Below are 24,122 nucleotides of genomic sequence, written 5' to 3'. Positions count from 1 at the left end.
TGTAATGAGCAGGAGCAAGCTGAAGTATTGAGGTAAGTTTTTTTAGTGTATATTCATGTTTAATTAATTGTTAAAAAAGTTTAAAAAATATAAATATTTTTTTAGGTTAAAGGAGAAAATGACATGTAGCATTAATTGAAATCCTTTATTAGAATTTTTATACATATATATAGGGTTGCAAAGCCAACTTTTCCTACAAAGTGTAGGAAGCATTCTTCATGTGACATGTGGCATTTGATATTTTTATACAAAAGAGAAAAATTGTAATTAGGTAATCATTTTATTTATGGAAGATTTTATCTGCTAAACAAAATTCGAGATATTTGTGGTAACTGAATATCTTCTTTGAATTCAAATTCGGCAGTTATATTTTTATAGCAAGTTCATCGCTAATTCACAAACACAGTCCCTTAGATTTTATCTCTTTCGATCGATTCATATTACTAATCAAAAATCACGATGTCAAGTGTCATGGTTGATTGCGTTTATGTTGTAGGAAGGAGATGTATTTGTATATGTGTTTTACCTGCTACGATCCTTCATGAACAATTTCTTGATGATGTGTTTTACCAGTTGCAGGTTAATTCACAATGTGTTATAGTAATTTATGTTTTAGGACGGAGAGGTATTTGTAGATGTGTTTTACCTGCTACAGTCCTTCATGAACAATTTCTTGACGATGTGTTTTACTAGTTGCAATCCTTCATAGACAATTTCTTGACAATGTGTTTTAGTAGTTACAGGTTAATTCACAATATATTATAGCAGTTTATGTTTTAGGAAGGAGATATCTTTGTAATTATTGACATTGTTGTCGCAACCCCCGACCCCATCCCGAGAGCGGGCGCCGCGAGCACGAGCCGGTGGTATCGGTGTTTATTGACTTGGCAGCGGAATTAAAACATCAGGATCGTAGTTAGGAAATAAATTCAGAGTTTGCAAAACACCAAACTTTTGTATTCAACAAATGGGATAAAAACCCATATTTCATTTATAATATCTTTATAGGGGTAAACCCTGGTTTGCTGAAAATATAACTTCTTCTTTTATTCATGTAAATTAAAACCACTTTCTTTAAGCCTTCAGTGCTCCATAGATGGCTTCTTATAGCTTCACATTAAGTTAACTGAAACGCGTTTTAAAATATTTTATCAGCAAGAAATACTAGTGAGTTACATTCCATTTTAAAAATATATAACTTGTTATTACTTCATAGTATTAAGAGCGATTACAGTGTTTATATCTACCCAATTACTCATTCAGTATTTGTCATGTTGGCAGTTACAATGACCGTGGTCATATTACTATTGGTCAACTCTTTGTCCAATAGTAATGCTTGATTAGTAGTGTATAGAAAACCCCACATACCGGCAGTAATTGTAGAATACAAAGACTTAATCACTGTAAATATAACTGAAAAACATTTAAGATTTTGTAAAGCAATTTGATAAGAAGAAGAATGACTCACACTGTAAACTTATGTTTTTCTACAGGCTTCCTGGAAATATTTTCTGCTAATTTTCTTGAGTTCCTATTAAAAATATACAATGCACGCGCGTTAGTATAATAACCCAATTCAACTTTATCAATACGTCACGAGACAGAACCCCAACTTAGTTTACAAAGCATAGCACTAAACAGGCAGCACTTTGGCATCAGTTTCTGGGTTCCAGATCAATCGGACAGGGTATTGAATTAGTGATCGGGGGTTAAAATACTTACAACATGGCAGAGCTTCGTGATTTAGGGGGTATTTTAGCTATTAATTTCGTGTGAAAGAATAGAGAGAAAAGAAAGATTTGAGCGAATTGTGAATGCTACTGAACTGCTCAATTTATAGCTTTTTCCGGAGCCTGTCGCACCCCGCGACTGCCCCCTCCCTTCCTGTCGCGCCCCGCGAGGGCACCCTAGCTACGGCTAGGTTGTCGGGTGGCACCTAGGCTTGACACATGGCACGACACGTGGCACAAGCGCTGACCGGCAAGCAAAGGGGTGTCGCTCCCCGCGACCGACCTCCCTTTAACCTGTCGCGGCCCGTGACAGGGTATAAAACTTTGATTTTTCATTTTTTTCTAAAAATTAACGTTATACGGGTCCGGTTTTTGTGAGTACGAAGCGTTATAGGGTGTTTTCGAGGATTGTTATAATTGTGTTTTTAGGAAGGAGATGTATTTGTAATTTCTTGACGATGTGTTTTACCAGTTACAGGTTAATTCACCATGTGTTATACTAGTTATAATTCACGAGAAATGTCTTTTGTGGTTTCTTGACGTTGTGTTTTATCATTTTTGGGTTTCTTCACAATGTGTTATATTGTATAACACACCATACAAGTTAAATGACGTTGTTTTATATTGTATCATTCACGATGTGTTCCAGTAGTTTAGGTGGTTGTATGTATAACTTTCAGGGGGGGAAACTTCTGGACATTGAATTGTAATCTAACTTATTCTATAAGGCAGGGAGATGGTTTCCTTTGAGTTTTGGCTTTCATCATCAGCCGATCGGTCTTACATAACCCAACAACAACAACAATTATTATTACTAGTGGCGAAGCTTGAGATTTCCGACCACGGGGTCGAAAATGTATATGCCCAAAAATTTCTATAAAACCGGGGGTCGAAAACGTATATACCCAAAAATTTCTATACGAAAACTACATACTCTCCACTACTGAGTGAAAAATTCGGAGGGTCGGCCGCCCCCTCCCGCCCCCACTATGTTGCGCCCCTGATTATTACTATAATTATAAGAAGAGTTAAATGGTTGGTTGGTCCTTGTGGTTTACAGATATTGCAGAGTTGTCCCAAGTGGGTCCTGACATCAATGGTACTCTTCATAATTTTAAGTGTTTTTGTTTTTTAGTTCAGGTGCAATCTAGTTATTTTGCACACACTTAACTGGGAAATTTTACATGGATTTGTGATAAGGATCACCCAAGTGCAAAAATTGTAATCACTGGGACCAACTCTGTATTTATTGAAATATTGAGACTAACTCTGTAATATCTATAAACCACATGGAACAACCAGACATTTAACTCTTTATATAACCTTCGTTATTATAAAAATAGGCTCATATCCTAAAATAAAATTGAGAAGGCCCAATACCTTAAATTGAGCAAAACAAAACATGTGAATGCCCGTACATTTTAACGATTTGGGATTCAGCGGAAATTCTGGTGGTGCCATCATTGCTAACACTATTGGATTGTTTGAAACCAAATTTTACCATGAGGTTAATTGTAATTGTAAGAAAAATAAAGAGTCAAAAGTGTTCACAGTCATCTAAAGTCAATGTGCTATGTTTTATTTTTAGCTAAAAGTAATTTCATTTTTTTTCACTAGCTAAAAGTAATTCATTTTTTTCACAATATAAAACAATTAGAAAGTAGAAACAACTGGTATTAAGCCCCATCACGTTGCGATGGTGGTGTAAAACTGTTTCAAATAGTACCAATGTTACACCACCGCCAACAACGAGCGTATTTTAGTGTGAAGAAATTAGACCGTAACGTAAAACATAGAAAATAATAACTAAGTCGACTTAGTATCCGCTCGTTGCGACGAACTTGTTAAACGGGAAAACAATTGACAGCGTAAAAATGTTGAACCATACACGTCCGTTGCGTCGTCTTAACTCGCAAATTCAGAACGAAGCATTAAACGAAACATAAAAACATTGAACCACACACGCACGTTGCGTCGTGTTAACTCGCAAAAAACGAAAGATAAAACAAAATATTTGCAAAATATGAAAATTATAGGGACCAACTTTGATTTTTCATTTTTTTCTAAAAATTAACCTTATACGGGTCCGGTTTTTGTGAGTACGAAGCGTTATAGGGTGTTTTCGAGGATCGTTATAATTGTGTTTTTAGGAAGGAGATGTATTTGTAATTTCTTGACGATGTGTTTTACCAGTTACAGGTTAATTCACCATGTGTTATACTAGTTATGATTCATGAGACATGTCTTTTGTGGTTTCTTGACGTTGTGTTTTATCATTTTTGGGTTTCTTCACAATGTGTTATATTGTATAACACACCATACAAGTTAAATGACGTTGTTTTATATTGTATCATTCACGATGTGTTCCAGTAGTTTAGGTGGTTGTATGTATAACTTTCAGGGGAGGAAACTTCTGGACATTGAATTGTAATCTAACTTATTCTATCAGGCAGGGAGATGGTTTCCTTTGGGTTTTGGCTTTCATCATCAGCTGATCGGTCTTACATAACCCAACAACAACAATTATTATTACTAGTGGCGAAGCTTGATATTTCCGACCGGGGGGTCGAAAATGTACATGCCCAAAAATTTCTATAAAACGGGGATCGAAAACGTATATAGCTAAAAATTTCTATACGAAAACTACATACTCTCCACTACTGAGCGAAAAAATCGGAGGGTCGGCCGCCCCCTCCCGCCCCCACTATGTTGCGCCCTTGATTATTACTATAATTATAAGAAGAGTTAAATGGTTGGTTGGTCCTTGTGGTTTACAGATATTGCAGAGTTGTCCCAAGTGGGTCTTGACATCAATGGTACTCTTCATAATTTTAAGTGTTTTTGTTTTTTAGTTCAGGTGCAATCTAGTTATTTTACACACACTTAACTGAGAAACTTTACATGGGTTTGTGATAAGGATCACACAAGTACAAAAATTATAATCACTGGGACCAACTCTGTATTTATTGAAGTATTGGGACTAACTCTGTAATATCTTAAACCACAAAAAGCAACCAGACATTTAACTCTTAATATAACCTTCGTTATTATAAAAATAGGCTCATATCCTAAAATAAAATTGAGAAGGCCCAATACCTTAAATTGAGCAAAAAAACAAAACATGTGAATGCCCGTACGTTTTAACGATTTGGATTCAGCGGAAATTCTGGTGGTGCCATCATTGCTAACACTATTGGACTGTTTCAAACCAAATTTTACCATGAAGTTCATTGTAATTGTAATTGTAAGAAAAATAAAGAGTCAAAAGTGTTAACAGTCATCTAAAGTCCATGTGCTATGTTTTATTTTTAGGAGTAAATTACAAGTTTTGTCCTTTATGTTTACACCAAATTGCAGGCGTTGTCCTTTAGCGTAAAAGTTGACAAATTTTGTACTTAATGTTCCAAAATCTTGCACGTTATGTCCTTTAGGCCAAACTCAGTTAGATTTTTTGGTTAAATCTGGTCATGTGCCTTGCACATAAGGGCAATATTGTCTTTTCATATCTTCAGGGACTACTATGTAAAACAAGTAATATTAAGGGGGCTATTGTTTGACCATCGTTCTAAGCTAGTTAAGATTTTGGATTATCTATAAAGCTGCAACAATGAATTTTGATTTTGCCTTTTGTATTTAGGGTTACAATCCAACAAACTTGAATGCAATTACTTTCTAGTTGTGATTCACAGGTGTGTTGATGGATTGATAGCTTGCATAGGAAATTTTAAAGAGTCTGTAAAGAGATGAAAGCAAAGTCATCAGGTTTAATCGTTGGGATTTGAATTGGGGTAGTAATTGGAGCACTTTTGGCCATAATTGGACTGCTGTGCTTTAGGTTTCACCGGAAAAGATCGCAGATTGGTAATAGTAGTTATAGGAGAGCAGCAACGATCCCAATTCAAGCGAATGGTGCTGATTCTTGTACAGTTTTGTCAGATTCATCAGTGGGTACAGAGTCATCAAGAACATCCGTTCATAATGGCGTGTCATCTTGGTTTGGTGGGCCCAGGAAGTCTCATGTGGTTGCAGCTTCAGGAATTCTCGATGCGGAATTGTTTTTTTTTTTTTTTTTTTTTTTGTGGTTTTTGATATTTTTGATATTTTTGGTTTTTGGGGTTTTTGATTTGGTATTTAGGTTTTTTATTTTTGGGGGGTTTTTGATGCAAATAGCAGTGAATGTGGAGGTGGAGGGTGGCAGTGGCGGTGGAGGGTGGTGGTGGTGGCGGTGGCGGTGGAGGGTGGTGGTGAAGGGTGGTGGTGGTGATAGAGGTTATATATATATAGTTAAAATAATAATATTTTAAATTATTTTGTTTTATTATTTAAATACTATTAAATAAATGGGGTAAAAAGACTAAAATGCCATTGGTAACCAAAAAATCTAACTGAGTTTGGCCTAAAGGACATAACGTGCAAGATTTTAGAACATTAAGTACAAAACTTGTCAACTTTTGCGCTAAAGGACAGCGCCTGTAATTTGGTGTAAACATAAAGGACAAAACTTGTAATTTCATTTTTTTCACTAGCTAAAAGTAATTCATTTTTTTCACAATAAAAAACAATTAGAAAGTAGAAACAACTGGTATTAAGCCCCACACGATGATGGTGTAAAACTGTTTCAAATAGTACCAATGTTACACCACCGCCAACAACCAGCGTATTTTAGTGTGAAGAAATTAGACCGTAACGTAAAACATAGAAAATAATAACTAAGTCGACTTAGTACCTGCTCGTTGCGACGAACTTGTTAAACGGGAAAACAATAGACAACGTAAAAACGTTGAACCATACACGTCCGTTGCGTCGTGTTAACTCGCAAATTCAGAACAAGCGTTAAACGAAACATAAAAACATTGAACCATACACACACGTTGCGTCGTGTTAACTCGCAAAATTTAGAACGAAAAATAAAACAAAATATTTGCAAAATATGAAAAGTATAAGAACCAAAGTAAGATTAAACTGCAAAAAGTAAAACTTTTAGATTAAAAGTGAAAAATCAAATAGTTTTAGATTAAAGTTTAATATCAATATTTTTTTAAAACATCCCTAAAAATATGTAGTATATAAATAACATGCAAACTGAAAACATACAGACCCCTATATATTCATGACTCATTTTCTATTCAAAGAGGTGATTTGTACGCAGAAAACTCTTTTACGGTGTTAACCTTAAAAGAAAGATGTTTGAGATAAGAAGATAGAATTTAACAATGATAACTACTTGTTTTTGTATTGATCAATCTTTTCTATAGTTGTAAAAGTCGTTAGGCGCTCCCCGATCAATCAATCAGAGAGTTAAGAGTACTCGATCTAGGCGGAGAGTACTCTGAAGTACTCGAACATGTTAAATTATAAAGAAATTAGTTTTCAAAAATTAAATATATGTCAAATAACATAAATTACTAATATGTATAACAAAATACGTGAAAATGATACTCATTTCTGATATAATAAGCATAGAAATTATGTTTTATTTTTTTAGAGTTAAATGTCATTTTAGTCCCTGTGGTTTGGACTATTTTGCCAGTTTAGTTCAAAGGTTTCACTTTTCGCATGTGGGTCCAAAAAGGTTTTACCGTTACCATTTTAGTTCATTGGGTTAACTTCATCCATTTTTTCTGTTAGTGAGAAGGGTAATTCGGTCATTTTATATGTGATTCTGTTAACTAGGAGGGCAATTCGGTCATATAAGATGACCGAATTGCCCTTCTCGTTAACAGAAAAAATGGATTAAGTTAACCCAGTGGACTAAAATGGCAACGCTGAAACCTTTTTGGACCCACAGGCGAAAAATGAAACCTTTAGCCTAAACTGACAAAATGGCCCAAACCACAGGGACTAAAATGACATTTAACTCTTTTTTTAAGTCAAACTCGGCCCGAGTCGACCTACTAGATATGATTCTAGCCGATGTTGACCGCGTGTGATCGATTCGAGTAATTAGACGGAGTTGAAGAAAGTCGGCTCGACAGCCTATATTTTAAAGCGATTACTCAGAGAGTATTCGGCATTGGAGACCTTATTTTACAATCATGCTCTATTCTATCAATTAGAGTAGTGGAGGGGAGATTAAGATGGTTTGGATGTGACAACCCGAAATTTCAAGGTTAGTGCCTTCGATTTAGTGATTTCCCTGTTCCTGTTTTAATCTATCTAATCAATCCGTGACTCTGATAAATGTGCTAGTATGCTTTATAGTTGTGCAATGTGTGTATGATGTTTAGTTGGAAAACCATTAGCATAATTAATTAACTTGTAAATATGATTCTAGCACATAGCCGACACATAACATCATCATGTATCCGAATCTGTGCTCTTGTTCTGTCAGTTCCCTGCTTCATACTCAATCATTACTCACATTTGTATAAAAAAATAATAAAAAAAAAATAAACCTATCCCTTAGGTGACATAAGTAACATGTCGGCCCTTTTGTCTAATAAATAAACCTATCCCACATTAGTGGGTGACCACCGGCCCAAACCACCAACTAAATAAGCAAACCCAACCGGCCCATATTGCCCAAATACTGTTATAATACAAGTTACGTATCCATTCTCTTTGTCTCATAATTGCAACACATCAACCCTAATTATTCATCACACAACGGCAGTAGCAAGACCCCTGTTTCTGTTTCGGTTTACATCACAACTAGTCGGATTTCTGGTTAGTAATTCTTATTTATCAACGATTTATTATTTGTTGTTTGGGCCGATCAAGATTTCATATGTGCTGATATATGATATATATTTCTTATATGATGTGCACTTGTTAAAGCATGTAGCCTAGATCTAATGAGTTTGGTCGCGCATAGATCAGATACGAATAGTTTGGCCCGATGAATAATATTCAGAAGATGAGAGTATGGAACCAGTTTCGTTGGGAAAATTAATGGCGATTAGAAGGGTTTAATTCTGGTTAGTATAGGGTAGGGTTGATAACTTATGTGGTGATTGGTGTTATCCGAAAATACAAGTATAATGATAATCAGTGAACGTAGTAATATGAGTGCTAAATATTATTAGATGACTTGATTTGATCATGAATCTTGAACTGAACAGTGGGTTTTTGTATGTGTCTTGCTAGGGTAAATGTTAGTGGAGATTAATCAAAGATAGGTTGTATATTAATGTGACAGATTGCATACGAATAAATATGTGCTGAAGTTGCGATGACTTGTGCACACTTTTATTAATTTATGGCTGAATATGTTAGTTGACAATGCATGCTATTTGATCAATAATGAAAACTGAGTGCTGGATATCATATGAATATTAATATGGAGGATTGCTTGATCGGGTGCTGGGTTGGATTGCAAAAGGGGGGCGGTTATTAGTGGGCTGGTTACTGGGTAAATAGTGGGCCGGAACCAGTTGAGAGACCATACTTGGGCCGAGAGGAACTGATAGGTCAAGTGTTTACATTTGAGACAAATGGGTGACCCATGAATGTTTGTGGCAACCATAACTGAAATATTTGCATGTTTTATTATTCGAACTATGCATGATGAATTAGTTGGTTGTGTTTACATGCGTATAAGATGCTTACTGTTGTAAATTAGGTTATATGTACACATTATGTGAGCAATATATATGGTTGGTGTAAAACATGAATACATGGATTAGCCGTGACTAACTGTATCGATAACTCTTTTAGGGCGTTTATGAACAGACAGTTAAGCGAGTAAATAATCTTACCGAGCAAAACCAAGGTGAGTTCACTACATTCGAGCATGTGTCCCAGTGGTTGGGGACAGTCAGTGGGTATCCCGGGAAGGGATAAGTCTTTTGGGTAAAAACGGGAACGTTGGATAATATACTCTTCCTATCACCTTTAAAGTCCCTCCGTGTTGTTTGGTTACCTGGGTGGTAACATGGTATTAGTTAGTAGCGCTACTTAGGTTTGGCAACCTCACCCCGTTCCTGGGAGGACGGGTGTTGAACTAATGACCTAGTCATGACCAATGCTTTGATAGGAGCATTGGAGAAAGGGCAAAATAATCAGAAGCCGTCTTGTATTGGGGTATTATCAACATTGTTTTTAACATTACTTTCGGAATTAAATTCAATGGAGTAACTAAGTACTTGGTAACCAACGTTTTCGTAAAACTATGAACTCACCAGCGTTGTCTGATACACTTGTTACATGCTCACAGGTCCAGGTATCTTGGATTTGGGAACTTGCTGTCTGGAATAGCTGGAGTGGTCATGGGTCGACTGGAGGGAATCATGTATTTAAACTATTGATACTATACATTGGTTTCGAAACAGTTTAACTTGGGTTTACTATTTGCTTCCGCTGAACATGTTGGTTTTCATTTAAACTTGTTAATGATAATTGAGGATTTTATTTGGAAATTTGTATGGGTTCAATGTAATTAGTGGCTTGTTGTTGGTACGTCACACGCCTAACAGGGACATTCCCTAGGTGGTAGTTTGGGGGTGTGACAGTTTGGTATCAGAGCCACTGGTTATAGTGAACTTGGTTTTAAAACGTTTTTATAAAACCAGACTATAACCGAACATATCCGAAATCGATCATGACACTCAGCTCCAGACTGCAAGGTTCGTTTCTCGTTTACTATTGCATAGTATATCTAGTGTTTGCATATGAGTAACATCACACGTGAATGCACACTTAGCACTGCAGTATGAACCTCTATGTTACCAACCCATGTTAAGTGTTTTAAGAGTGCGACTCTTCTTGAACTTTCATGATCTATGTTGTGGCGTCATCTGTCTTATTGCTCGAATTCGGGGAACCTTTCAGCGCGAGTTAAGAGGCACTGAGATAAGCATGCAAATTGCCTTATTATTATGGGTGCACACATAATAATAATGTGGGGTGCATGTGAGTCCCAGTGAGGCTTAACGAGTGTGAGAGGGGTTCCGCTCTGTTAATTGATGTTATGTTAGAACTCAACAGTCTATAGGAGTCATAGCACTGATTGTCTCCTACTCGAACATGATATTTTCACCCCTTTCTGAATCCTTACGAATCTCAATGCTATCGAGTATCACCTGATCACACATCTGAACGCCTAGCGAACTGTGTAGAATGTTAGGTGCTAATACGAACGTCCCTGAGTTGGATGGCTCAGCATCAAATGATTGGACTATACTTTCCTCACTTATCTTTGTTTGCTGGAACTTAGCGTGTTGATGCCTTAGATCCCTAAGTGCTATCACTTCTCCAACACTCTCGTGACATACCGTGTATTACTCAGTCAACTTGCAAGAACTATGGACAAAAGGGTAAATGTAGTACCTTACCGACTTCAGCATTTGAACGACCCTAGTTATCGGCAATGAACAACAGCGATTTGACTCCAATCGAATCCTTAACCCCAGACAGCGACTCATGGGAGTCGACTCTTACGAACCAGTCGGGACAAAATCGATGACGATTGACTGTAAAGCGGACGGTGTAACAGCCCCCACCATGAGTAATGCCTTAGGACGTGGCACGGAAGGTGAAAAGATGGACCTTGTTGGTGAAAGGACACAGGACACCGTTATAGGCAACAATATTAGAGGCAACAGTCGCGGCAACATCCAGGTACTCGTGATCATAGCTTACAGTATGGAAACGAAGGTGACGACAACCAAGGGAACGACGGCAGTACTGGAAACTCTCGCGACGGAAACAACACTAGAAATGAAGCTCATGGAAGGACATTTAGCATGGCATAGGCTATACCAGGTGTAATAGCAACACGATAGCTTGGATGGGTAGCTATTCGCTTCGTCTCTGTTCTGTTTAACCCCGATGCTTCTTGAAACCGAACCTGTTGTGGAGTCGGCTGATGCAAGTCAACTGAAGTCTTATATGTTCGCCAGGATGCAACCTCGACCTTGGGGGACAGGCGTTCGACATCGACCTTCCTTCTACTACCCCTGATGGTTACAATGCAGTAGTTAGCGTGGATTGGTTATTCAGAAATCACGCAGACATACCATGTGAGGAGAAAATTTTGTGTGGAGAATCGTTATTTGTTCTAAAGCAACAGAGTGGTGCAAAGGTTAGCACCATATCAGCTATGAAGGCCCAGAAGTGTCTACGGAGGGATCACCCCGCTACGTTAGCAACCATTACTGATGTTGAGGCTAAGGAAAAGAGGATCGAGGATCCACCAATTGTTCGTGATTCCTCTCGGTGTGCTACCTGAGGAGCTTACAGATTTACATCCACCACTGTTGGGCAGAATCTCATCTTGACCTCACGACGGGGGCAGCCCTGATTACTCGTGCTACATATCGTCTTGCACCAGGAGGGTTGCAAGGACTATCTACAGGAACTATTGGACATGAGTTTTATTGGACATAGTTTTTGTTCGCTTTGGGGAGCCCCAACTATATTCGGGAAGATAAAGCCTTTTCGTATGTGTACTGATTATCCAGAACTCAGGAAGGTGACAATCAAGAACTGTTTGCCTCGACCATGTATTGACGGAAGACCAAGAGGAGAATGTTCCTGAAACGGCATATCGAACGCAATACGACCATTGCGACTTTGTACACCATGACCATTGAGTTAATCAACACACCAGCAGCTTCATGGACCACATGAATCGACTGTATTTATGGTTGACGTTCTGGATCATTTCCAGGAGGAAGGAACATCATGGGCGACATTTGTATCTTATTTTAGGGCTCCTGAGGGAGGAGCCACTCCACGCAAAGTCTTGTTAAAGGTAACTTCTGGATTCGAGAGATACATTTTTGGTCATATGATCAACGAAGTAGGAATACACGTGGATCTCGCTAAAGACCCACTTCGTTAGATATTGTTCGACACCGAAGATCCCTTCGAGGATGCAGCAATTTCGTGGTCACACTAGACTCTATCGCAGATTCACCACGGGATTTTCGAAGATCGTAGCTTAAATCTCTTTAGCACAGTAGGGTGCTGTGTTCGTGAAGGACAAAACAAAAGGACGTCTTTTCAGCTTTCGAATCCCAACTCTGCAATGTTTACAGGAAGGACTGCACGAGTCACGACCTGCGGTGGAAGCCCTGGTCTTTGGATTTAAGTTGGAGGCATTACTTGGACGGTACCAAATGCACTACCTAGACCGATCACAAGGGTCTCCCGTGTGAGCTAAAGATGTGATGGCACCGCTGGATGGAACTTTTGAATGAATACGACTGTGAAATCCTGGACGTGCACAAGCTTTGCAGCTTGTTATCGACTCTAACATACCTGATCAGACTCGCTTTGTTCAAACTAAAGAACGTAAGGAAGAGAGTTCCCAATATTGACCCATGCGGGGCATGGGGAAGCAAGCTTGGACAGGTCAGATGATATTTGCTACTTCTTGGAACAAATATGGACCTCACTACACAACAAAATTAGGGAACTGGTGCAGGCGAAGCACACAGATCTCGATATCCTAATCATCTGAGTTTTGATAGGAAGTATTAAAACCTGAAGACCATGTGGGGGTAACCGGACCTCAAGGCCCACATAGCCACGCATGGGAACGATGTTTGACATGTGGGAAAGTCAAGATGGGATTTTAGCAACCAGAAACACATATATGGAAATGAGAACAGACTGCCATGGATTTTGTCACTAGTCTACTTACAACTTGAAACGGAAACATTATCACCTGGGTGATCATTGATGGACTCAATTTACCAGCACAGTTTCTTGTAATCAAGAAAACCGTCGAGTCTTCACAGTTGTGAATGTTCCTCTAAGAGAGGCGGCTTTTAGGTACGAGGTGCCAACTCCTGTTACCTCTGAATTGGATCTATGCATGATTTATGTCAGGTAATACACAACACCCTTGGCTCACGTCAGGACCATAGCATTGCTTATCGCCGTTGGGCAAACGATCAGAGAAAACGAGCTCTCCTGGCACTCGAAGACATGCTGCGAGCATGTGTGCGACAGGCTTTGGTGCAAGTTGGAAGGACTTTTACCTGTGGATGAGTACTACTGCGGCTGTTATCATCTTGGTAGCCAGACAGCTTTGTTGAGACGTTACATAGACAATAATGTCAACCCTCTTGTTAGACTGAGATGGTGGACAACTTAATTACTGGTCCAGGACTGGTACTCGAAACCCTTGGGGAGAGTGTTTGAATCGGGAACCGTTTGACAGCAATGCGTGACCGTCAGGAAAGCTGATAAGCTTAGGAAACGCTGGAAGATCGCTGTAGGTGATCGTATCACGTTGAAAGTCTCACCCTGGGAGGGTGCAGTGCGCTGTTCGATGAAACTGAAGAAGCGTTGTTCGATGAAACACTTGTGGTACCCTTGTTGGGGAACCCATCGCTAACATAGTCGACTTTCAATCGTGAGAGTTCGTTGGAACTCAAGACGTGGATCGGAGTTCACGTGGGAGCGCGAGGATCAGATGAAACTAAAGTACCCTCACCTCTTTCCCAAAGACAAAGCAGAGTCAAGCAAAACTGGTGAATCTCGGGGCGAGATTCCCCTTCAAGTTGGGGATGATGTCACACCTGAGCAAAATCCACAACAATTCTGATTATCACCTTACTCTTTCGTGCCTACTTGTCAAATTTCGGGACGAAATTTCTTTCAAGTTGGGGATGATGTGACAACCCGAAATTTCAAGGTTAGTGCCTTCGATTTAGTGATTTCCCTGTTCCTGTTTTAATCTATCTAATCAATCCGTGACTCTGATAAATGTGCTAGTATGCTTTATAGTTGTGCAATGTGTGTATGATGTTTAGTTGGAAAACCATTAGCATAATTAATTAACTTGTAAATATGATTCTAGCACATAGCCGACACATAACATCATGTATCCGAATCTGTGCTCTTGTTCTGTCAGTTCCCTGCTTCATACTCAATCATTACTCACATTTGTGTAAAAAAATAATAAAAAAAAAATAAACCTATCCCTTAGGTGACATAAGTAACATGTCGGCCCTTTTGTCTAATAAATAAACCTATCCCACATTAGTGGGTGACCACCGGCCCAAACCACCAACTAAATAAGCAAACCCAACCGGCCCATATTGCCCAAATACTGTTATAATACAAGTTACGTATCCATTCTCTTTGTCTCATAATTGCAACACATCAACCCTAATTATTCATCACACAACGGCAGTAGCAAGACCCCTGTTTCTGTTTCGGTTTACATCACAACTAGTCGGATTTCTGGTTAGTAATTCTTATTTATCAACGATTTATTATTTGTTGTTTGGGCCGATCAAGATTTCATATGTGCTGATATATGATATATATTTCTTATATGATGTGCACTTGTTAAAGCATGTAGCCTAGATCTAATGAGTTTGGTCGCGCATAGATCAGATACGAATAGTTTGGCCCGATGAATAATATTCAGAAGATGAGAGTATGGAACCAGTTTCGTTGGGAAAATTAATGGCGATTAGAAGGGTTTAATTCTGGTTAGTATAGGGTAGGGTTGATAACTTATGTGGTGATTGGTGTTATCCGAAAATACAAGTATAATGATAATCAGTGAACGTAGTAATATGAGTGCTAAATATTATTAGATGACTTGATTTGATCATGAATCTTGAACTGAACAGTGGGTTTTTGTATGTGTCTTGCTAGGGTAAATGTTAGTGGAGATTAATCAAAGATAGGTTGTATATTAATGTGACAGATTGCATACGAATAAATATGTGCTGAAGTTGCGATGACTTGTGCACACTTTTATTAATTTATGGCTGAATATGTTAGTTGACAATGCATGCTATTTGATCAATAATGAAAACTGAGTGCTGGATATCATATGAATATTAATATGGAGGATTGCTTGATCGGGTGCTGGGTTGGATTGCAAAAGGGGGGCGGTTATTAGTGGGCTGGTTACTGGGTAAATAGTGGGCCGGAACCAGTTGAGAGACCATACTTGGGCCGAGAGGAACTGATAGGTCAAGTGTTTACATTTGAGACAAATGGGTGACCCATGAATGTTTGTGGCAACCATAACTGAAATATTTGCATGTTTTATTATTCGAACTATGCATGATGAATTAGTTGGTTGTGTTTACATGCGTATAAGATGCTTACTGTTGTAAATTAGGTTATATGTACACATTATGTGAGCAATATATATGGTTGGTGTAAAACATGAATACATGGATTAGCCGTGACTAACTGTATCGATAACTCTTTTAGGGCGTTTATGAACAGACAGTTAAGCGAGTAAATAATCTTACCGAGCAAAACCAAGGTGAGTTCACTACATTCGAGCATGTGTCCCAGTGGTTGGGGACAGTCAGTGGGTATCCCGGGAAGGGATAAGTCTTTTGGGTAAAAACGGGAACGTTGGATAATATACTCTTCCTATCACCTTTAAAGTCCCTCCGTGTTGTTTGGTTACCTGGGTGGTAACATGGTATTAGTTAGTAGCGCTACTTAGGTTTGGCAACCTCACCCCGTTCCTGGGAGGACGGGTGTTGAACTAATGACCTAGTCATGACCAATGCTTTGATAGGAGCATTGGAGAAAGGGCAAAATAATCAGAAGCCGTCTTGTATTGGGGTATTATCAACATTGTTTTTAACATTACTTTCGGAATTAAATTCAATGGAGTAACTAAGTACTTGGTAACCAACGTTTTCGTAAAACTATGAACTCACCAGCGTTGTCTGATACACTTGTTACATGCTCACAGGTCCAGGTATCTTGGATTTGGGAACTTGCTGTCTGGAATAGCTGGAGTGGTCATGGGTCGACTGGAGGGAATCATGTATTTAAACTATTGATACTATACATTGGTTTCGAAATAGTTTAACTTGGGTTTACTATTTGCTTCCGCTGAACATGTTGGTTTTCATTTAAACTTGTTAATGATAATTGAGGATTTTATTTGGAAATTTGTATGGGTTCAATGTAATTAGTGGCTTGTTGTTGGTACGTCACACGCCTAACAGGGACATTCCCTAGGTGGTAGTTTGGGGGTGTGACATTGGACATGTGAAGAGGAGGCAAGCAACGGCCCCAGTTGGGGTAGTGGAAACCATCACTGTAGATGGTAGGAGGGGTAGAGGTGGACTCAAATTGACTTGGGCCGAGCGGATTAGACAGGATTTGATATAAATGCACCTATCCGAGGACATGGTCCAAGATAGGAGTTCGTGGAGACGTAGGATAAAAGTTAAGGAGTTTTAGGGGTTAGGTAAGATGTGGTTGGGTGTTGTCAAAGGGGTTATAGATTTGCCTACACTTTAGATGGTCTTGGAGGGTGATTGTCTTACGATATGTATATGGATATGAGTATGTTTCTCTATGATGCTATATTTACCTTTACTGTTTTTTGCTTTTACCACTGCTTTTGTCTTGGGTAGTTCTAGTACTCTTTTAGTGTTTATTATTATAGAGCTGGAGGTCTCTCTGGAAGCAGTTTCTCTATCCTTAACGATAGAAGTAAGATTTGCCTATATCCCATCCTCCTCAGGCCCTGCCATTAGCTTTGCTAATTGCGGATTTACTGGGTTGTTGTTATCTTCTATCAATTATATTAGTATAAACCATTTTAAAAGCGTAGGACGCTTCGGATTTTGATAATTGAGAAAGGAGCCTGAGCTTAACATATCGTTTTAAAAATTACAAATAAATAGTACTTTACCTCGTATACTTTTACCGCATTAAAAACTAAAATATTTAAAAAACTGCATACAAAAAAAGCTATAAGGGTACTCGAAGCACATGCCAGAAAACCAAGCTCCTTCGCATGTCACCTAATCATCCATCTTCACTTTTAAAACTATCAGAGTGGAAAGCCGATGAAGCCCGATCATCCATACCCTCACGTTTCACAATCGGTTTTTAATGTGTATCCAAGTTTTCTAATGAAGAAGGAACAAAATCTTTAAGTTTACAACAAAACTTGCAATAACAAAGAATTGTATCTTTGTATTGCAGGGATGAATAGTTTTTGCAAAAATAAAGTGAAATCTGGAACAATATTGTGGTTAAAGCATAAAAATACACTTGAATCTAGATCATCTGGTTGGATATGAATACTGCAAAATTGATCACTCTTCATCATCATAGTTAAACTTTATTGAGTGCGACTGTAGATCTATTTGTCCTCCCCTATAGCTTCCACGCTTCTTTTTTGTCTTTTCATGTCGAAAGTCCCTACGCACAATCAAACAGAATGTTAAAGATTGTGTTTGGCGTTGTAATAGTTAAATATCAATAACTTTATCAGATGATCACTGTTCGATAAATCTTGATTATCATCATACTCAGTAAATCCCACCAATAGCAAAGCTAAAGTAGGGTCTGAGGAGGGTAAGATGTAGACAGCCTTACCTCTACCCCGTAGGAATAGAGAGACTGCTTCCAATGAGACCCCCGGCCAGTGGCGGAACCAGAACAATTTAGTTAGGGGGTCATCATAAGCTTATATTCTATACTGGTTCAAAGTAGAGGGTCCATCTCTAAGTTTGTTCTTCAAAAACTCAAAATTTATAAATAAAAATTCAAAAAGTTTCAGTGACCGGAGGGTCAACGGACCCTCTTGACCCCCCTCCGGTTCCGCCTCTGCCCCCGGCTCGATGGTAGTTTAGCATCAAGCCTTGGACATAAGGCACATAACAGTCAGCAATTAAGACAAAGGCCAATTAGTGCATGTACTCCCTTGTCTTTCGGCTATCAACGCCGCCACCACATGATGCATGATTAACCATCCCCCTCTTTTAACATTATTTTCACGAAATTAGTAAAATAACGTTAAAATTAGTGCACTTCCTTTATTTTCGTTAAATCTTGATTATCGATAACGTCAATTAAATATCTTGAAATGTGTGATTATACCTTCCTCTCACTTGACCAAGAACTTCTTGTGCTTTAGCACCATATCCAATATCTGCACCATCCTGGTGAAATTTTGAAAATAAAAATGAGTCTTATGTATAATAACATTCTCAAAAAAAATTTAAAAAAAAAGTATATGTATATATAACAATTATTACTAAGGTCGTCGTACCTTTGCCCAGTATGAATTGTCTTGCAATTTCTCATGAGCAAATTCCACTTGTTCAATTTTCACCCTTTGAAATGCATTCACGGTCTTCGGCTGCAAGAACACAATCAATCAAAAGGTTTTCTTTACCTAACTGTTTTCTTATCAAACCAAATTCACATATTTTTCGCGGTTATTTTTAGAAGAAGTAGATATTTTGACCAGTTTAAGGTACAAGAGGCCGAATAAACATACAAGACCACCTTATCGTGCGATGCGTACGCGAGCATCTCAACCGCACATCTCATCTAATCTAGGCCTTCAACTAAACGCGGTGGCACAATAGTAATTAACTTTGCATAATTACGGACGTTATAAGTTATTTGCATAATTACATATGGGTTGGGTTAAACCCTAATTACGGACGTTATAGGTTGGGTTAACCCTAAGTACGCACGTTATTTGCATAATTACGCATAGGTTGGGTTAACCCTAATTACGCACACTATTTGCATAATTACGCATGTTATATTGGTGGTCGGCTACCGTCACAAGTTAAGAGCCTTTTGTATTTAAACCTTTCTCTACTTATTTATGGGTCGATTGGGTTTTAACTTTTAACGTCTCTGTACCCACTCAACAAGTAAAAAGAATAGCTTAAAAGTGAATGAACCTCTGTTGTTAAAAGCGATCGCCTAGGCGACCTAGGCGACCTGGGCGACCAAACTGCGCTTTTGTCTCCTAGATAAAAAAAAAAGCAACGTGTTTTTTTTTAAAAAAAAACCCTATCTTTTAAAAACAAAGATTATATTTACAGCTAATTTAAAAACTTTTAGAATCATATCTCAGCAATTCTGTATATATTTTTAAAAGATATTTTGAATTTCAAAAACTTAGGAGATATATTATCTTTATATTCAATATTTATTCATGTTCTCTATATAACAACTAAGACGCATCCACAACATTCAGTTCTGCTTTTTTTTTGCCGGCAAAAAATACTACAGGTATGCTATGTTGTCAAAGACGTAAGGCGCAGGCGAGGCGCATCGGCCTCGCCCGGAGCCTAGGCGCAAGGCGCAAAAAAAGCGTGGGCTTTTTTAAGAAAAGCGCACATAGAGAAAAAAAATATAAAAAATATGTTATGCTTTGAAAATAAATAAGATTCCACATATAAAATTAAAAAAAAAACTATTATATATGTCATTTATGATCATCTAGCTAATAGTTAGTAGCAAAAGTTTAGGACTTATATGTTGTAAGTTTTGGGTGTGTGAATAAAAGTCTCAAAAGGTGGTAAATTCTTTGTCCCACATTGGTGTGGGAACAAAGTGAGTGGTTGTTTATAAGGTAAAGTCTTTACTACTCCATTGTAGCTTTATGACATGTTTTACCACAAGTCCTACCCGCGCGCAGGGGGGGGGGGCAAAAAAGAGTTTTTGAGCTTGAATTTGGTTGAACTCGTGCGTGCCCGCACCTGCGGACACGAATGCAGCTCCGAAAACCCCAGGCCCGCGTGAGCCAGTTTTTGCAGGCACTCAGTTTCGTGTTTTAATGGTCATTTGTTCTGTTTGCAACTTTTTTGCGCCTAGGCGGGCGCTTTTTGCGCCTCAGAACCGTTTTTTCAAAAAAAAGCCCATTTTTGCGCCTAGGCTACCACCAGGTGCTGTTGGTGCGCCTCGCTGCGCCTAGGCGCGCGCTTTTTGCGCTTTTGACAACATAGCAGGTATGTGTATCGATTCTGTTAAAGTATTTTTGCCGGCAATTGCTGTGGATGACGACTCCGACTCCGATGATTTTTAAAGTTGAAGAACATTTGGTTTTGAAATTTATTTACTTTTTGAAGTTTGAACTTTATTGTTTTCAAGTCTTTATCAGTTTTGGTTTTGGGATATTTTGCTGATTCATAATTATGTTGGTTTTATGTTTAAGGTTTATGATATTTGAAAACTTTTGGAATTTGAGGATTTGGCTTTTTCGGTTCATAACTTTGTTTTTTTAATGTTTTTATTTGATTGCGCTTTTTTTTTTTCTCAGGCCCTCGCTTTTTTTGCGCTTCTCGCCTAGGCGACAGGCAAGCCCTATGCGCCTAGCGCATTTGATAACTATGGAATGAACCATATCGTTTAAGCAGGTCAAACAAAACGAATAAAAACACAAACCTCCGCTGAACCAACACGTTGCTTTTTCACAGATTTCTGAGATTCAATCTTTTCGCCTCCATTCATCTCGGGTTTCTCATGTTTATGTGTCTCGTTTTCTTTAGCAGCTTCTTCGACAGTTTCATTAGTTTCAATCTTGTCAGACCGATGCCCGTTTTCGTCAGACAATCTTTTCCGTTTTTTCAAACTCTTTGTTTCTTCCTTAACCTCATTCGGATCAACTACTTGTTCTTTGCTCTTTTTCTTCTTATCTTTCGATTTTTTCTTCGATTCATTTACCTCTAAATCATTCGTACCATCATCAACAGGCTTCTTTACGGCTTCCGGTTTTGTTTCTTTAACTTCATCACCAGAACCTAATTCATGCTTGTTTTTCTTCTTCTTTTTGGCTTTAGTTTCGGGTTCAACCACCGCATTATCTTCATTTGTATTATCTTCAACAGGCTTCTTTATTGCTTCGGTTTTTGTTTCTTTAACTTCATCACCGGAAGTTAACTCATGCTTGTTTTTCTTCTTCTTCTTTTCTTTAGTTTCGGGTTCAACAACCGCATTATCTTTAGTTTGACAACTGAGTAACACAAAACCGATCATTACATTACGAGATTCTTTAGGATCTTTAACTGAGATCACAGTATACGTAAAAAAATTTATAAGACGATATTTCTTTTTGTCGTAATACCTGTCTTTTATGTATTTGCAGTAGATGTCCTCTAAATTTACTGAAGAAGCCTTCCATGTTTCATCCTGCACAAAAACAGGATTATTGAAATTTCAAAGTTATATATGGCGTAAGACAGTAGAAGAGAAGCGATAAAAAGATATTCATTGAAAACAAATTCTAATTAAATTATTAAAATACACAAAACACAGTTTTAGTGCAAAAAGAGCATCTAAAATCCCATAAAACCCGTGTTATAAAAATCGGGATTAATCGTCAAGTAATCGGTAATCGGTAGTTCACTGATCAAATTTCACCTAGTCATACCTAAAATTGGTATTCGATCAAAGGCAGTCAAAATCAATCAAATTTTGGTCAAAATTGGTCAAATTTCAGTCAAAACTGGTAAAAATTAAGATTTTTGAAAAAAAAAATAATTTCTAAAATACATTATAGCTACTAGCTAATCAAATCATTCCCCTGTAACACACCAACTTCACACGCACAAAATCATCATATAATTCTAAGTTCGAATAATCAAACAAATCCTAGTTGTATTGTATTGTACCTAAAGCTCTTAAATTTCCTTAAGCTTTCAAGTTGTAGCAATCAAATGGTTGAACAGTTGAATTAGCAAGAGGTATACATTAACTGATTAAGAAGATAGGTGTAAAAAGAAACCTGAATCTGAGCCTCTGAGAGAAAGCGTTTGAGGGTTTTGGTGAATCCACCACGATGAAGGTAGTGAAGGACAGAATGAAGAAGAAGTTCCTTCGTTTCAGGGGTTAAAGATGCCATCTTGCTAATTCTAGGGTTTGTGGTGTTTGTATGAAGCGTGAATGCGGGAGCGACGGCTTTTCAGCTCTCTGTGAAACGACGACCAGAGAGGGTTTTTTTAGGGTTTTGCTGGGTGCCTCCAATTATACTCGTTTTATTCATATTCATAAAAAAGTAAAAGTGCCCAAATAGCCCTTTGGTTTGTAAAGATTTCACTTATAAAATTACAGTTATATATAGTTCTTAACTTTTACATATTTATTCTGAGATACTCCCTAATGTGAATGGGGTTAGCTTTTGATGTTAAGTAAGTACGAAATGACTAAAATGCCCATATTAAAAAACAACAAAGAAAACAAAAAGAGTTAATATAAATAATTCAGGTGGCGACCGTATTTTTTTGTTAAAGGGTGCTACTTTCTACACCCCCCTATTTACTTTTTTCACCCTCCTCCTCTCACATACTTACAGGTGGGGCCACCGACAGTTTTCCTCTCACAAGGGGGGGTGTAATCAGGAAGGAGGGGGGTGTGTATAGAATGGGCCTTGTTAAAAACCTAAAACAGGTCACAAATGTCTTCTTCATTACCCCACAACCACCCCTCAATCACCGCCTCCACCATCCGGCCTCCACCTCCTCCAATCATCGTCTCCACCCTCCTCCGACCTAAAACATACACCTCCTCGTGTGCAATATTAGATAGCAAAGTTGAGTCACAACAACAAAACACTGATAACTCCATCGGAGCCGATCAGATAACCGTCATAAACAGCCACGACAGTTTAGATCTGGTTCCAATCATAATAACCGTTCACAATCGTCGACCTATCACCGGTGGAGATGGGAACTCATTTAGCTACTTGGTGCAATCTCAAACTGGGATCATCTTCAATATCACCGCAATCGGCATGCTCATAAACCCGGTCAGAATGTTAATGGCGACGTACTTGCAAAGGTACCCAAAAACTCGATTATTATCACCTGGAAAACCACAGTTGCACTCAAAACACCCATAACTTTCCTGAAAATTTTTATAAGTCACGAACCTTAAAGAACTGGTGAAGATGATGATCGAAAGCTGTAATATCACCGGTGACTACTGTTGATGTGATGTAGGTGGTGGTGAGAGTGATTGAAATTGGAGGTTTGTGGTGGTGCGACTACTGTTGAGGTGGGCAGGTGATTGAAATTGGGGGTTTGTGGTGGCTGGAGGATACAAAAGGGAGATAGAAGTGGTAGTGAGTCGGAGGTTTAAGAGGCAGAGCGGTGGTGGTTCATCGGCTTGTTAGGGCAGTGGTGAGTGGAGGTTGTGGTCGGGTGTTGGTGGATGTGCGGCTAGGGTACTGGTGGCGAGATTAGGTGGGTAAAGACGGTGGTTAGATGGTGGCCAGATTGTATGGTTTACAGTGGTGGTGGGTGAGGGTGGGGATGCAGTGGTGGCGGTGGTGGTTTTTGAACATGGTGGTGGTGGAGTTTTTATGCAGGGTTAGAGTGACGAAGAAGAGGGTGGTGGGCCCCTCTTAATTATATTTCTTTTTATGTTATTGTTTTTAATGGTAAGGGCAATTTAGTCAATTCACACCCACTTAACTGAGAAAACTAACTGATGTTACACTTAGGGACTATCCGAAAACGAATTTGCAAAAGTTAGAGACTATAGCTCTAATTTTAGAAGTGTAGGTACTATAAGTGAAATCTGGGCAAACCACATAGACTATCCGGGCACTTTTCTCTTTGTAAAATAATAATAATAATAGACTTTATATTAATATTATTATTATTATTATTATTATTATTAAAAATATAATGAAATTTACAAAAGGATGTTAGATTTAAATAACCCTATCTTTCACAAATTTGACAATAA

General features: G+C 38.3%; 1 protein-coding gene and 2 long non-coding RNA genes across 4 annotated transcripts; 2 read left to right on the top strand and 1 right to left on the bottom strand.

Annotated features, from left to right (window-relative positions):
* Positions 1-8,103: 8,103 nt before the first annotated feature.
* Positions 8,104-10,165, top strand: LOC110883114. The gene is made up of 3 exons (XR_002560367.2): positions 8,104-8,396; positions 9,387-9,441; positions 9,886-10,165. It is a non-coding gene; the product is annotated as an uncharacterized LOC110883114 (long non-coding RNA).
* A 4,452-nt stretch (positions 10,166-14,617) lies between these two features.
* Positions 14,618-17,010, top strand: LOC110886180. The gene is made up of 3 exons (XR_002562685.2): positions 14,618-14,870; positions 15,861-15,915; positions 16,360-17,010. It is a non-coding gene; the product is annotated as an uncharacterized LOC110886180 (long non-coding RNA).
* A 461-nt stretch (positions 17,011-17,471) lies between these two features.
* On the bottom strand, positions 17,472-23,725 carry LOC110886178 (nucleolar and coiled-body phosphoprotein 1). 2 transcript variants are annotated; one of them, XM_022133942.2, is made up of 7 exons: positions 22,159-23,725; positions 21,499-21,563; positions 21,297-21,387; positions 20,820-21,260; positions 18,682-18,771; positions 18,510-18,571; positions 17,472-17,828 (listed from the first exon to the last, which is right to left on the bottom strand). In XM_022133942.2, exons 1-7 carry the CDS (start codon positions 22,273-22,275, stop codon positions 17,723-17,725), a joined length of 972 nt encoding a protein of 323 aa, XP_021989634.1. In that variant the 5' UTR covers positions 22,276-23,725; the 3' UTR covers positions 17,472-17,722. The 2 variants fall into 2 exon arrangements, with proteins under 2 accessions (XP_021989634.1, XP_021989633.1); XM_022133941.2 differs by having other exon boundaries at positions 20,820-21,387.
* Positions 23,726-24,122: the final 397 nt, after the last annotated feature.

The sequence above is a fragment of the Helianthus annuus genome, chromosome 10 (genome assembly GCF_002127325.2).
Source record: "Helianthus annuus cultivar XRQ/B chromosome 10, HanXRQr2.0-SUNRISE, whole genome shotgun sequence".
Taxonomy (NCBI): domain Eukaryota; kingdom Viridiplantae; phylum Streptophyta; class Magnoliopsida; order Asterales; family Asteraceae; genus Helianthus; species Helianthus annuus.
The sequence above is the reverse complement of the archived record's forward strand: the minus strand, read 5'-3'. Positions and strand labels throughout refer to the sequence as shown.

Bases quoted from the DNA above. Each gene is read 5' to 3' on its own strand.
- LOC110886178 (XM_022133941.2), bottom strand. From the start codon at position 22,275: ATGGCATCTTTAACCCCTGAAACGAAGGAACTTCTTCTTCATTCTGTC. The intron at 21,564-22,158 runs GTTTCTTTTTAC...GTTTTTGTGCAG, and splicing joins TCTCAGAGGCTCAGATTCAG to GATGAAACATGGAAGGCTTC. The intron at 21,388-21,498 runs GTATTACGACAA...TGTGTTACTCAG, and splicing joins TGCAAATACATAAAAGACAG to TTGTCAAACTAAAGATAATG.